The following is a 16,514-nucleotide window of genomic DNA, read 5'->3' as shown; positions in this document are numbered from 1 at the left end:
AATCTTTCCATTTCATCCATTCAGCTAGTACATTACAGAATTTTGCCAAAACAAAGAAACAAACATAGTCATAATATCTATGTCTTTTTCTTAGTTTCATTTCCTTAGTTCTCTGCTTTAAAGTAGTGACACATCTAAACAGGTCGCACGGAGGCAAAAGCTCCAAGCTGATGACTGAAAATTGTAGCCAAGGGGGTGTGTGAGATACAGTCCACGTTAACAGTTTGAAGCACAGTAGGGGCCCTTTCTTTCATCAGATCTTCGATCTGGGGGTACGGACGTGAGTCACGGTGTGGAAAGGAACACCCCACCGGAATGCGAGCAAGAGGCCAAGAACCTCGAGTGCTCACTTTCAATTTGTCTCATGACCCACCCCAAAGAGATAACATCAACACACATACACACAAAAATAAAATACAATACCAACGCGAACAAGAACGATTGTGACTTTCTGAGTACTGATACTGACAAAATGAGAAATGCCTTACGGCGACAGTCCAACTCTTTGTCGGTCCGTGTCTCTCGCTCTCACTCACTATTTCTCTCTATTCCGCTTTCTCTCACACAATCTAGCAAAGCGACGATAGAACAGCGCAAAAGCCGACTTAATACTATTTGTATATATACCAGTATTGGCCAGGTCCTTGAGGTAATGACAGGCAAGCGTAGTAGTGTAAGAGTTCTTCACATAAGGTAGTCTACATTACTGGTATCTATCGGGAAATATGCAAAGAATTTCAACCCATGAACATCATGGGAGGGGATATAATTTTGCTTGCTCACAGACTAGGGAAAATGAGGGAGATGTTCAATAGTGAAGATATGATCTACCAACTATCTACCAACTAAACAGATACTGTCATTCCTGATAAAAATCTTGTAAAAGTCTTGTAAATATCTTGCACAAAGCTTTTCATCGTCCTAAATTTTGCTACTGTGTACTAGGTGTTGTTTCAATGCTCTCTTACCAGAGTGAATACGCAGCACATGTTCACTAAAGAAAACATTAACAAATACTATGACTTATATAATCATATCAATAAATTACGTAACTGGTATGGTGAGGGAAAACATAATATAAGAGCCCATCTGCTGGTTTATCACACTGAAAAGGAATGGGAAAGGATCTGTTTTAAGTAATTGGTCTTCCATTGAAAGTGACTGCAAAGGAGACAGTTGAAAATCATCAAAAATATAAACTCCATTATCAGTGATACTGACTCTAGGATATTATGAAACAAATTTCTGTGACTAATAGCATTTTCATGTTGATGAAAATTTTGCAAACACCCTTAAAAAAAAAAAACTGGAAAATTAGTGTAATTGGCCTATCCTATTTTTCTTTTCCATTTTCTTGATGGCTTCCAATTAAAAACAATTTTGATTACACCATGTGTGAACACATTTTGCGGCCCTTGTCAGCAAGCCTTATGGCAAGGGGAAGTAAATACCACAGATGGCCATGCCAGGCCCCCTTGAAAATTATTCATCTTGCCGTGATCACATGCAAAAAAAGCTGTTATCTACTGCTACATCACATGCAGATGCAGGGGACTATGAGGTACATGTAGATAGTACACAGACAGCATCTTCGTGCCGCAACTAATATCCTGGTCAAGAGAATCATTACTACCACAGCTAAACTGTGGTTAGCATAAAGAGTCAGGCCCTTGATCAGCAACCGCAAAACTTTCCCATGGCACACGTTATGGTTGTTAGTGCATCACAAATAAACTATGGTGCCACTGGCTGGTTCACTGCAAGTTACGCAGTCCTTGCTTTCTTGTAAGCACTTCACAATCGCCATCCCTCGCTATTAAACAGCTCATCTCCGTGGCTGGGTCGGGTAAGAAGTGAAGTGGACAAAGTCAGGAGCCTCAGTCCACAGCTCACGAGGCTGGACGAAAAATAATCTTCAGCAAAGAGAGCATTCGTATGCAGTTTCTGCTAGCGAGCAGCGAATGTTCCTCAGAGCAAACGAAAGTCATGCACAAGTGTCCCACGGACAGAAGTGGTCTATGGAGAGCCACTCCTTTTTCTTTTGGACACATCAGCATGAAACTCTTTTTGGACGCTTTGGAAATGAGGAAGCGGGGAATCCAATTCTGCCGAGGAGAGTCTTGTTACATGCCTGCTACCACGACCTGGCTGCCTCAGTGCCTCTGTAGGCTGTTAGCCCTGCTCGTCGATGGCTGGTCCTCGGCGGCGAGCCGGCCCGACAGCTTGTTGGCAAGGTTGCTGATGATCGCCGCCTAGAGAGAGAGAGGAATTGGAGGAATTTCACGTGTGATTACCATCTCTACACATGGTCTACAAAACAGGGACTCAATCGTTATCTTACCTGTGCACAAAACAATCATACTGCATCATCTTCACTTGATCCCTTCCATTTGTTACTGACATACAGTATTCATCGCATAATCGGGCATCTGATAATCGGGAACCTCCCTTAAATGACATACGTTTCCCAGAAACATTTCCAATGCACGTTATTTTCACTCAATAATCGGGCGGGAAACTCTGATAAACGGGACAATTTTTCTTCAAGCGATCTTTGATTTTGTTGATATTTTACACAAAAAATCTACCAAAATACCACAACAATATTTCAAAGATTCCCTATCAGTTGTCGTTTACATCGAACTTACAAAGTAAGCTTCGGACTGGTGTGTTTTGACCTCCGTCCATCCAGTACACGTACATTTCAGCTCGCTGCCCGCCTTCGCTTTTCTGTACATGTGTATACATGTATATGGCGAGCTAGATCGCTACATATTGACAACACATGTACAGTGCAGTGATGGCGGCAAGTAAACAATCAAGCCGTGATGATTGAATGATTGAAGGACTTTTCATTGACGTTCCCACATCAGTTCCGGGTAATCATTTCTCATGGTTGTGGATATGTATTTATATGGAACGCCCTACGTGTCCAAGAATTCTACGAATGTTTAAGAAAGTGCTAGCTTTTAATCCACATATTTTGTGTTTGGAGAGAGGCGACAGAAGAAGAACCCGGTTGCGATTACTCTACATCATTGCGAGAATGCAGGGAGAGCTAGAGGGTCGCACCGAGGGGTAGCATGGTTGTGTATTCATGTACATGTACAGTACGTCAGTATGCGTGTGTGTGTGTGTGTGTGCACTACATGTACATGTCGTATGCCGTTAGTGTATGGTGAGTGCTCATCGCGAAATCGGGCACCCCGCTTAAAGGGGCCGTGTTTGCTACTCCCAACCTGTCCCGATTATGCGATGAATACTGCACTTGAGTGGATCTCCGTGAATATGTCACCAGTTGGGTAGAAGTGTATTTGGTTATAAACATTAATTGTGAGCGCCTTGAGCACTTTTGAGTGGATATGTTGCGCGTTATAAATGTCTATGTTGTTATTATTATCACTATACTTCTGCCATCGTGGGGCACCAATTATCGACTTAGTTCTAAACAAGTGTTCTAGGCGTGGACTCAATATCATCTCATAAGCCTATTTAAAGAATAAAGCACATTTTACATCGAGTTTTCTTCAATGAATGGAGTATTATACCCCTCCCCCCCCCCCAAAAAAAAAAAAAAAGAGGGAGAGAGAGACAGTTTCAATGTCATTACAATAGGACAAACACAAAGAAGGATCTATCATTATGAAGTTTCACATGAGAAAGCGTTAAGTTTCATATGTTATCATGAAGTGGTGACTATCACTATTTACAACATATGAAAATTAGATTAGTCAATGGTTTCTTTTCCCATCACTGACTGTCCTAATATGTATATATTTTTCATCTTCTCTTTTTTTTTAGGGGGGGGGGGGAGGGACTGGTAGGAGGGGGGATATTTGTACCTGTTTTGTCTTCACAGGGAGCGTTCGATACCCGTTGCCATCCTGTATGAGCAGCGTGAGGGTGAGCATGTCACTGGACACCTCCCAGGTCAGCCCTTGCTTGTAGCCCACGCTCAGGATCATGGTCTGTGGAAGATGGACGCAAAGAATTGACTTCATTTTTATCTCACAGATTGCTTATGAGGAAGAGTCTATCATGAGCGTAAGTCTTTGTTCAAGCATTCACTCATTGTTACGTCATTCAATTATCAGATATTATAGCTTTTCTCTGGATAATATATATCACATTTCCTTAAATGTGTAGTTTATGGCTATACAAAAAATTATACGCTCTCATCTGAAATAAATCAGACACTTTTCCATAGCACTGACCAAAATCAGTCACAATTACAAGATCCTATTTTAGCAAATTATCACAACAGAATGTAAATCTTCCTTCACTTTTATTTACTGTACTGTGTTTCACTTTATTACCTCTGCCAAGGGAGGAGGTTATGTTTTCGTTACCGTTGGTTTGTTCGTTCGTTCGTTTGTTTGTTTGTCCGTGTGCAAATTGACTCACAAAGTAGTTAACAGATTTGGATGAAACTTGCAGGAAATGTTTAGAATGATACAAGTAACAGATGATTAAATTTTGGTAGTGATCTGAGAATTTGGGGGGAATTTATGAAGGATTTTTGATATTTTGGCAGGTAGGGTCAATGAACTTGGGAGTTCAGGCTGCGCGTATTTGAGGTTTGCATGCGCGCATTTAAGCGCGTGCTCTAGTTTCTGCTAGGGAGAGGCACACCGTGCAGCTGAGGGTTTATGACGTAAGAAAGGTTTCTACATGTATATTAGGAAATCGGGCGATTTTTCAGCACGTATACCTACGGGTGGAAATCACTGATCTCTATGGAAGAGCACAAAGAGCTTTTAAAATCTCTTTGGGAAGAGCAAAATCATCTTTGGAAAGTAGCTGCTTGGCGGAGGTCTGCGCTCTCAGAGTGCTTTTCTAGTTTCATCTGTTTTCATTCAGTTGCGTCTCTTTTGACATTGTTCTGTTTGTTAGGAGAGGTAGTATTACATAACATGGCCAATTCATCGGGCAAAACTTGTTTGCAAGACAGTAGAACTATCAGTACGGGATTTCCAAGCTGTTCTTTGCCATTCAGCAATTCAAACAAAACTACACACTTTCTCTTGTCACAATTTCCAAAAACATATCATCAACAGACCTCTTTTGTAGACATTTATACCTTGCTTATTGCATTGATAAGATGTATCCCTCTTGAGTTGACCCCTACAAACACGGCAGGTGACCTCTGCGACCCTCCTTGACCTCTCCGACTCCCACCAAGCTGGGCTGAACCAAAGAAGAACGCCGACCCATAGACCGGGAAAGACCGGCAGAGCTCCAAGTACATCATTTGAAGCTTCTGCAGAGACAAGAATTCCACAATTTTAGAATTAAAAAGAAAGAAGAAAAATCTTTGCCAAAAATGCAATGTCAAATATAACAATTCTAAGAACAGATAACAGTCTAGCAAATCAATTAAACAAGAAATGGCATCACTCCTGATGCACTGGCAGCAGTAAATAATCCAATTGATTAAACCAATAAAGCTATTTGCTCCTAAAATCTGAAGGCAATATACTAAAACAAATTTTTACAACTCAAAAAATATGAAACAAATTATTGCTGGCAGTGACGACAATGGCAGAATTTATATCTGACAAAGTGATTAAAACACAAACATACTCTATGAGTTACTGGATACACCATACTTCTGGAAAACTCCATAAAGCCATTTTATACAAATGTGTACTGTTCCAGAAGACGTGGATCACACACACACAAAAAGAGGGGAATCTGCATAGATTAGAAACAATATAACTTGGGGAAGAATACTTCTGATGCTACTTCGCGTTTCATTTCATTTTTTTTCTTTTTGTTTCTTCTGTTTCAAGAAAATTAAAACCAGCACTGTATACATCTCACGCAATTTTCTTCAAAACGCTTGGCTATGTTATTGCAACTTGCTGTCTCCATGGTGGAAGTCACAAATCAACCACTTAAAAGTGAAAATTTCCGTTTATTGCCATGGTAAGTGTAATAATAATTCCACATTGCTATTATCATGGCACGGTCTTTTATGAGAAGGCCTCCTGGTCTAGACTATAGTAGGTCCGCTATACACCACAGCGGATCTTGAGACCCTCACCGTGACGTCGCGAATTCCCTTCTGCGTGACGTTCCGGTGCTCGTTGACGATCTTCTGTGCCCAGTTGATGCCCCTTGACCCCTGACCCTTGGCCTCTAGCTTGATGCCGGGGATGAAATGCCTCAGGTTGATATTACTGTGATTCGAGATGAGGAATAAAGAATGTAAAGGATTAGAATGAAGAGGAGTGCCAATGCATCAATTATCAGTAAAATGGCAAATGCATAGAAAATAATCTCTCAGGGTTGTTTTTTTTGTTCCTTTATTTCTTTCTTTTTTGTACCCTAGGTCCAAAGAAAACTGTAACCATTTATGAAGAATCATGGATAAGTGTTTATACAATACTTGGAATGAGTTTCTAAGAAGTAAGTATGAACTGGAAAATATATACTTTTACTTCTTTTGCACATATGTATGAAAGAAATGTTACGCATCAGCTTTATTGTTACCCATAATGAAAGTGCATGGACTAGAAATATTCTTTAAGTATATATCTTGCGCACAGGATGTGAATGCAAACAGTTTCACTTTACTGATAAGACAGCAAAATATATAAAATACCTTTAAAGCACAGCAAGAACAACAGATAAAGCAAAACAAAACAAATTTGACCTTTCCATCAGCGCTGGGAGCTTGGGGACTTACTTGAGGAATCCGGCACGATGCCTCTTAGCGTCATGATCGCCGTACGTGATCTGCATGTAGATACCCGCCAGCGTGATGGCGTCGGTGTCCGTGGAGGGATACATCCCCTTCAGGACGTTCAGGAGGCACTCGTCAAAGAGCATCTTTATTGCCTGTGGGTCCCGTATCTAGGCAACAGGAAAGACAGAGCACACACAATGTGATTCATGTTCTATCAAATTACTGAGATGTTTGTTGTTGTTGTTCTTTGAACCACCACTGGCATTTGCCTGACATTTACTTTTGGCAGCGACAACAACCATATTCTCGGCACATATTTAATGATGGGCTTAGATTAATACGTGAATGGCGTATGATAAACAGACCGTAAATAGCCAAGTTCTGGTGAATGACTAACAGGATGAACAGCCCGGTAACATAGACGTTACAAAAGCAAAATGTCAGCTTTCGTCTCGGTCACATGATCTTGAGTCATAATCACTCAACACACATTAAGAACATTTTGTTGTTGTATGGCCTATTGTGGATTTCTACTATCATTGCAGCAAGCTACTTACTCCATAAAACTGGAGGAGAAGTGCCAGAAAGAAATACTGTATAAGCTGTTATTTTCACGAGAGTTTAAATTTCGTGAATTTCGCAAATCACATTGGGATTGTGAATTTAACAACACGTGAAAATGTCGCCACGTGCTGGGGTATTAGTGCTCTAACAATAGTGTCAGTTCGCAAAAATAAAACCTTGCAAAAATGTCTGTGATCTCCTCATTCGCAAAAATATCTGTACAAGAAAATAGCAGCTTATACCGTAATCGATTCCACGTGACTAAGGGAGATAGCAGCTCGCACTTACTGCACGTTCGTCCTCAACCGTGAGCAGGGCGTCTCTCCTGAGGTATAGGAGAGGGCGCTCTGTATCCGGGTTGTAGTTGGTGAGTTGTCTAATGATGGAGTCCCACTGCTTGAGGTGCAGGACCGGCTTGTGTTCGGGTCTCATCTGCAGATCTGGATGGGGAGGAATGACAATGGTTGCCAGGGTGAAAGGATTGGGAGAAATATTCATATCTAAGCAATGCGATATACCAAGCAGTCGGAAGGGTCTGGTCTTTACAACAAGCAAAAGGAAGTGGCCCATTTCTGCAAAACCCTCATAGACCATCAGCAAATTGGTTTCTAAGATAAGCTCACCCAGTTATGCCCAAACAGAGGGCAAGTGTACTACGAGTCTAGTGATGTGAAAGTAAGTGAGAGTATTTCTAAAAATATTTGATCTGCTCTCAGCTGTTCTGCATCTTCCAATCACCTCATTTGAAAACAGGACTCAGGATTAGAATACTATGATCTTTTTTGACAATTTGCAAATATCTATAGCAATGAGATTTCAACTACTGGAACACAGTGAGAGCATTCAAATATGAGGGTAGTTTGCAGTTGAAAATTTGCCTTTAAAGCTCTGCTATACCTTATGTGGAAATGGACAATCATCAACTTCTTTATGAATGTACAATCATGCATGCATGTCTAAATGTATACGTGTAAGTATGTAACTGTGACAGATCAGTGTGTGATAATACGCATGGATGTATATGTATGTAAACCTACTATTAATCTGCTACTCTCTCTCTTTACTCATCTGACTATGCATCTATAGTGCATTTATAGGCTGCACTGAGGACAAAAATTGAAAAGCTCTCTGAGAAGATCTTACTATATGGGAAATGGATTGACAAAAACCAAAGTGTGAAACCCCATTTTATTCAGCCACCAATTAGCACTGCACATGAACAATTTGCAACTACAAAATACTAATTCTACTTTAGAGCACAGATATTTGTAGTGGACGCATTGAAAGATATTTACAGTGAACACCACACTGTAGTATACATGTACCTCATCACAAAGAGACCAAACTTACGCAAATTCTGTGATGCTATCCAGATGGCAAATATGTGATGTCCACCCCGCGGTAGCTGGAGTTGCTGGAAGAGTGAGAAAAATGATGGAAAAACATAAAAATATCAGATACATATGTGACTACTTTCCGTCAAGATTTCTTTGAGCTTAACAATTTGTCTGCAAAATAGTTCGTTCTAGCTCAAAACATGAGAGCAAAACAAATTTGTGACTGCATTCATAGATATGTTCTCTTTTTTTATTGCAAAATGAAGATGTATTAAAGGAGATTTTTCTGTACAGGGCAATAGACTGATAAGTACAAGGTTTCACTAAGACAATGCATGGTGTATGAACACCCCAGCTTTACACGACTCTCTTTATTAGTACCATAAATTTTCCTTTACGAGATAATGTGGAAAAACTTATTTCATATTTATGCAATCCTTGTTTTCAAGTTATAATTTCGTGTGTCCTACATTAAACCAGCTGAAAGACAAATTACAGTCTTCAGCAAATTGTCAAAAAGAATTCAAAGTCACACAAATAATCTATTTACTTGCCTTGTAGAATTTGTATCTCTTTATATGCATCTATGGACAACACATCTTTGAAATGAATGATGCACACTATTTTGTTCTGACAGCACTCCAATTAAAATTGCAGTCTGAAAGTAAGAGCCAATAAAATACTTTTTCCCCCCAGGAAATATAAGGAAAGAACATCAGATGTCTGATGGGCCCAACCATAAAAGATGCTAATTGTACCTAGACCTCTAACACATTGCTGTCTGTTGCAAATATTTTACCTGTACCAGGTCCCCAATGCTAGTATTGCTTCCACGGTTCAGATCTAACACCACATGGGACCCATCCAGGTCCATCAAATGAACATCAATCTTGTGAGGCTGTTAGAGATACAGAGAATGAGAACATGTATACATGTTAGGGTTGTCAGAGTCAAAGGTAAGAGGTCAAAAGGTCCAATGTCAAATGTTTGTAGCCATGACTGACTGTACCTAACTTGATTTTCCTATAACGACACAGGAATTAATCTTTTAAAAATGTGTCCTCACAATCAGCTTTCATTTTCCTATTTTCATTTCCATTTTCATCAGTCCACCCTCAATGGGTTAAGTTTAATTTGATGTGAGGATCAGAATTAGGGTTAGGGTTATGCTTGTGGATAGAATTCATGTTTGACTCAGCATGCAGATATTAAATGGGAGCAATATTGTCCTGGGAGCAAATGTCATGGAACCAATTTCAAGAGAATAAAAAACACACCAAGATTAAAAGCGTGTGTGAAGGAATTATTACGGAATCTTATTGAGCATAGGAGTACCAATAAACAGAAAATGATCAAAGTATTAAAGGAGGATATCAGGCATAATGAAAAACAAACAAATACAAAGCATGTCATGGTCCAAATTTCCTGCACCTGTCAATATTAACACCCACTAGAAGTTTAAACAACATTTGCTATTGTGACAAGTGCTCTAGTCTTATTTTCTTGGAGGACTTCGGGTTTTGTGATAGGGTTTGACTGATTTTGCTACAACAGGCATTTCCCATAGATGTCTGCCCAAGTATACTCGTCCTCAACAGGTTAATACAGCGTATCTTTTCTTTCATTTCCTTTTCATACAAATCTGACTGACTTGTAATGATAGCAAACCCACTCAAAAGAGGCAAGAATGTGCCCCAGTTTAGGAAGCAGGAACGCCATAGTGACACAACAGGAATTAGGCAGATTAGGTAATCTTTATTCACTGATAATTAATTTCAAGACATCTATGCCAATCGGCAAGGAAAGCACTCTAGTGTGCATGCCAATTAGTGAACACAGCACAGTAAGGATTAAACAATGACAAAATTCCACCATAAATGCAAAGATAATATACTGTCCTGCAACATAGTGAAGACTGAAACTCTATTTCAAAGAAATGTATCACAGAATAGTTACGGAGAATAACTCTCGCTTTCTACACAAACATACAAAATGTGACTACTCCACATGATTATTATCATTTGCACTATATGACAAGCATAATATACATCCATCTATTATTGACGATCAGCAACTGTCGTTCATAGTAGTCTGCACAATCTGTAATGACTTGTTGGTATCATCATTAGCATACATATCCTCCTCGTCCTCCTCCCTTTTTTCTGCAGTAGCAACAAAAATATAATTTTTTGCAGCATCATCAACTCTTGACATCATCATCAACTCTTGACATCATCATCAACTCTTGACATCATCATCAACTCTTGACATCATCATCAACTCTTGACATCATCAACTCTTGACATCATCATCAACACTTGACATCATCATGAACTCTTGACATCATCATCAACCTTTGACATCATCATCAACTCTTGACATCATCACCAACTCTTGACATCATCAACTCTTGACATCATCATCAACTCTTGACATCATCATCAACTCCTGACATCATCATCAACCTTTGACATCATCATCAACTCTTGACATCATCAACTCTTGACATCATCATCAACTCTTGACATCATCATCAACACTTGACATCATCATCAACTCTTGACATCATCATCAACCTTTGACATCATCATCAACTCTTGACATCATCATCAACTCTTGACATCATCAACTCTTGACATCATCATCAACTCTTGACATCATCATCAACTCTTGACATCATCATCAACTCTTGACACCATAATAAAATCTGTTACAATCAGCACATAATCGGCACCATCGTAACCTCATATGCCGGAAACATTAATCCTATAAATTTCTCATCTGGGCGGCACTGCATCACTTACTGGTTTCCTTGCTGCCTCTTTAAGTAACTTGATGGTTGTTTCCCAGTCATTTTGTCTCGACTCCTCGCAAAGTTGTAATGGTGTTCTTCCCTCCTTGTTTACAACCAGCTGGAAATGAAAGATCCACCATAAAGAGAGCATGAAGTAAAAACAAAACAAAAAAACTTTGAACTAATAAACTACCAAAATGCCCCAAAAACAGAAATGAAGAGATAAACAAATGTATAAGCAACATACAGAAAAATCAGTGCATTGATGAATAGAATGTAAATGGAGCATGTAATGATGAAGTCTATTCATTATTCTTTCAAACTAGAAAAAGTAGGAAAAAAAAAAACACGTATGACTGTCAATATCGCCGGTTGAGAAAGATAGGGGCAGTAAGCGTCACTAACCCAAAGGCGGGGGTGACACCTCCACGCCCTTATCTTTCTCAACCAACGATATATGAATGAGCACATCTCATAAATTTCAAGCGAAAAAAGTAGCATCAATTTCATACCTGAAAGACACATGACAAATAGAGCTAACACATATCATTCAATCTATTTTTTTCCCCCATTGTCTTTATTTTTGCCATTTGTCATTCCCATGAGGTTCTGCTGGCCATACTCCCCCCCCCCCCCCCCCCCCATGAAGTCCTGTCCCTGTTCCTGTCACTGTGAGGGAACAAAAAAACACGGCACTAACAAGACAAGACTGATCATCCCATATCACCAGGAAAACGTTTGCAGCTGTACCTTGTCAATATCTCGGTGATTGAGGAGCAGCCGTACAACCTCCGAGTGACCCTTGAAAGCCGAGAAATGGAGCGGCGCTGACCCACTGTCGTTTCTAAGAGAGAGAGAGAACAAAAGGAAACCACAGAAGACAATGTAAGAGAAAATTATGATTGGCAGTGCTATCAGATATTACTCTTATCATGTTTTCCTCAGACAGGCTAGAAAGAAAAAGGAACCACAGCCAGGGCATCAAATCAAAAGCCCATGCATGTATAATGGATGACTTGACTTAACTTGATTTGATTTGATTTGATTTGATTTTCATTGATTTACTGTTTTGAGACTCTGAGGAGTACTACTATCGTCAAGTTCAAATTCATTGTGATGCAAGTGACGTGATGCAAGTCTTTTTCTACAAGAACAATATGTGACAAAAGGAAAAGGATAATATGTGACAAACTTATAAGTGATACATCAATCCCATACACAAGGGTTATTGAATTTTTGATGTTTAGACACTTATGATGAAGAATACGACAGGTAGTAAACTTGAGGAAAATACCACATGCTGCTATTGAAGCATGGATGTCTGTGCACCATCACTTTCATTCTTTTTCCTGGTTTTCTTGAGTTGACATTTCCTCGTTTTCGTATCAAGGAGAAAGTCACTCTTGTGCAGATTAGCACAGATGGTAACAAAATACTGTACACCAACTGCTACTTACACTTCGCATTAATTAAAAGAACTAAAACAAAGCCACTAATTCTCCATCTACCAAGGATGGCTAGGACTGCAAACTTGATTGTTTATTGGCAGTCACCATATTAAAAATCACTAGTTTTACGAAGGCATGTAGGCATCCAAAGTCGTATTCACCTTCTTTCTTCTTTTTTTTTTTTGTTTTTTTTTTAAGTGAAGACAACAATAGGATAGAAATGGAAAGTGGTGAGCTACCATCATTTTTTTCCCCCTATTTTAACATAGACCAGGTCTGAACTATCCCTTTAACCCTTGGCCTAGAGGATCCCACAGGAACACACACAAAGTTAACAGGAATCACAGAGTCTTGTGGGAACAGTTTTACTGACAGGCAGATCGGCTGGCTGCCCAACGACTAATATTTGGGATTAGTTTATAGTTTGTTCTGTTTTGTTTTTTGTCACAAATTCAATATGTTGTCTGAGTTTGCATCGGCTGATTGGCAGTGACATTTCCTTTTGTCACGCTCATTTTCCGACAGCATCATTTCATTTCGCTCAGTACTTTGCAGGTGTAGAGCGTTATTTTATCCCTTCCCCTCAGAAATTACGACTATTGTTTCTCATCAATAATCATGTCCTACGAGTGTATCTTGGCTGCCGAGGGGAGACCCGGATTTTGACCAAAGTGTATCCCCTATCGCAAGAAGAACCTGAAACACATTTGTTGATTTCCAGATTTGACAGAAACTAGACGTACTTCGCACTGGCAAATGTACCCTGCACACGGCTTGAACACATAAACGGAACGGATTTCTGAGGCACTGGGTGATATTTTGTCATTTGTGGAGATTAATGTTGTCGAAACTATTTGCGTTATGATCTCTCGCCACCCACTAACGTTTCCTCTCCAGACCGAACAATACATCGTGTCCAAATTTTCGGGAGATTTCTGAGATTTTGTTCTGCCCGTGGCTAAAGATGACATCTCTTCATAGACAGGATACTGCAGACAAACATAAACCGCAACTATAATAACATTCAGGCAGAACGACAAAAAAAAAAAAAAAAAAAAGGAAAGAAGAGTACGTTTCCCGACTCAAGGATTAAGACCTGTTGGGCTAAGATGCACAGCAAATGTTGAAGTGTTCACATAACCCTCAGTAAAACATATTTCAGACTTTCTTTCTTTCTTTCTTTCTTTGTACTTTTAACAACAGTTTTGAATTTTTACCTATGATATAAAAGAAATTCTTGAATTGTTTACTCTTACGTTGTCAAAACAATTTATACTTCCATCCCTTGCACACTGCCCACACATGTTTCTCAAACAGGATAGAATTTGCCATAACAGCAAGATTATATGATTACAGTACATAAGTGTTGTTGTTGTTGTTGTGTGTGTGTCTGTATGTGTGGGTTTTTTTTTTACCATATTTTGCATGACAAAGAGGTTTTTACGAGGGTTTTGATGCTGGTTGTATAATGCAAGTTATTTGGTACTCACTCTGTGTTCGGTGAACAGTTGGGATCTAGCAGAAGTGTCTTTACTGCTTCCACATGACCATTCCTGTGAAGAAATGAAAAAAAAAACAAGAGGAACACATGCTTTGTTTATTGATCACATTTTGAAGCAACTTGCTTATGTAAGTCCTTTTTTTTTAACATGAATCTTGTGTGGTAGAGGTATGTTCTTGCGAATATTAGAATCATTCAGATAAGAATTAACGAGGCATTAAACACCATGGAAATTTGATGGCATCGTTCTTATTGGCGAAATATAACAACAGTAATATACTGTAAAAGTGGAAATTTTTGTGCATTTCGCGCAACCAAACGCTGGCGCAAAAATAAAAGCACGTGAATATTTTTGCATGCCATATGTTCCATTATTAATGTCCTGATTCCGTGGAATCAAAAACATGAAAAATCTATCTTATCCAGCCGAGCGCAAAAAATTACTCGCGCAAAAATATCCACTTTTACAGTACCACAGTAATTCACCTGGTATCATTTTCATTTTAAAATACCATATATTTCTGGCTAACACTGTGCATGTAGTATCCAACAGGAAAAAAAAAAACATCAAAACAAAATATGAGAAATACACTGCTGTACAATCGGTGGTATTTCTTGACAAGATTCACACTTGTCTGCCAGTTTTTGTGCAAAGTTTGAATTACAATGCTAAATACCACAGTATTTTGCAATGTCTGTGTGCACATCACACAATACCTGGCATGCAAAATATTGCGGTATTTTATCGTCAGTGTGAATGCACCTATTGAGTAACTGCATAACTGCAAAACAACCGCATAGTCAGGCTTATCAGCCACAGGTGTGCAGGTGTACAGGTGTGCTTCATCATGACAGTCACGTCCTTGGCAATGTCATACTTAGTGGTTTTGAGAGTGACAAGCAATAAAAAGGGTAACACATAATACCATGGAAAGAACTTGGATTATCACAACGAGGTAGAAAGGAAACAATAAAAACAAAAACAAAAAATAACAACACAGACTTTCATGGGGATAGGGGGATAGAAAACTCTGCGGCAAAAGGTAATACGTGTGAAGTATAAGACCCGTCAAGATCAAGCTTGTTTCTATCACATGTCAAGTACGACGGAGAACTTGTATCACACACGACATGGAAAATATGAGTCTCTGTGGATCCCAATCAAATCCTCCATCCCGCCCCTACCCGCATGGTCTGTACAGTATGTCAGTTGCCAAATGAATGAAGGGTGAAAAAGCCAAGCTTGCCATGACGATGTGTCATGGCATCTCATTTTGACGGAATAGGTTTTGTGATGGTGCAGACATCAATATCAATTGTGTCTGCGTCTCACAGAGGGCACGGAACTTTCACGGTCATGACTGCCACTGCACAGAATGTGCTCTGCATACTGTATTCGCCAAATATTTTGTGAGGTTTTTATTTGCGCGAATTTTGCAAAGCAGGTGCTATTCGCAAAATTAAAAAGACACACAAAAAAATTGACTCTGATCTCAATATGAACGTGACGTATTGGTATGCACATTTCTCCGTTCAGGTCAGTACTCCACCATCACGAATTTAACCACTCGCGAAATCGTCAGGAAGTCCCGATTCGTGAAAATTTAGACTTGCTAAATATATCGCGTATACAGTACTCTGCCATGTCCAAGAGTATTCATTATGTGTGTAAACTAAAACCTATAGCAAAGAGTTTTAACTTTGCAAGCACTACAACAGCAAATATTAGATGCTCACAGCTGACTGTTTATAGCTAAATTGTTGCCATGGTAACTAAAATTATTCTTAACTGCACATGATTGAATAATGCCTCCAGCACCACTTCATGGCGGAGGCATAAAAAAGGGACACACATAAGAAGCAATGATAAACACAAAATACAGTTAAAGAACAAATATCCTGTAAACGATGAATCTACAGATGAGCATGATGGATGAAAGATACAACTTTGCTTCACAAAGGAAATGATCCAATTACAGAACATTTTGGCTTTAAGAACTTTTCATGCTATTGTAGGTATCCCTGAAAAAAATTGTGTTTAGATAGTTCTTCTATGAAAACACTGTAAAAAGTAACAATGAAACTTTGCAAATTGTAATTTTGATTTCCAAAAAGGCACACCTAAGTATTTGTGGCCATGTCTGCTTCCGCGGTAAAGACCAACAATTTGGTCCCCATA

At 39.3% G+C, this 16,514-nt stretch overlaps 1 protein-coding gene across 1 annotated transcript in view; it reads right to left on the bottom strand.

Moving 5' to 3' along the window:
- Window positions 1-16,514, bottom strand: part of LOC140245096 (krev interaction trapped protein 1-like) — a 58,788-nt gene continuing 42,274 nt past the window's right edge. The window contains exons 5-15 of the mRNA XM_072324693.1: window positions 14,325-14,387; window positions 12,137-12,230; window positions 11,397-11,504; window positions 9,392-9,490; window positions 8,606-8,669; window positions 7,544-7,695; window positions 6,692-6,858; window positions 6,047-6,182; window positions 5,081-5,260; window positions 3,843-3,968; window positions 1-2,252 (exon numbers count right to left, since the gene is read on the bottom strand). Coding sequence (XP_072180794.1) covers window positions 2,154-2,252; window positions 3,843-3,968; window positions 5,081-5,260; window positions 6,047-6,182; window positions 6,692-6,858; window positions 7,544-7,695; window positions 8,606-8,669; window positions 9,392-9,490; window positions 11,397-11,504; window positions 12,137-12,230; window positions 14,325-14,387 — 1,288 coding nt within the window. The 3' untranslated portion in view covers window positions 1-2,153. The remainder of the gene's footprint in view (window positions 2,253-3,842; window positions 3,969-5,080; window positions 5,261-6,046; window positions 6,183-6,691; window positions 6,859-7,543; window positions 7,696-8,605; window positions 8,670-9,391; window positions 9,491-11,396; window positions 11,505-12,136; window positions 12,231-14,324; window positions 14,388-16,514) is intronic.

The sequence above is a fragment of the Diadema setosum genome, chromosome 22 (genome assembly GCF_964275005.1).
Source record: "Diadema setosum chromosome 22, eeDiaSeto1, whole genome shotgun sequence".
NCBI lineage: Eukaryota > Metazoa > Echinodermata > Echinoidea > Diadematoida > Diadematidae > Diadema > Diadema setosum.
This window is presented reverse-complemented; position numbering and strand designations above follow the sequence as displayed.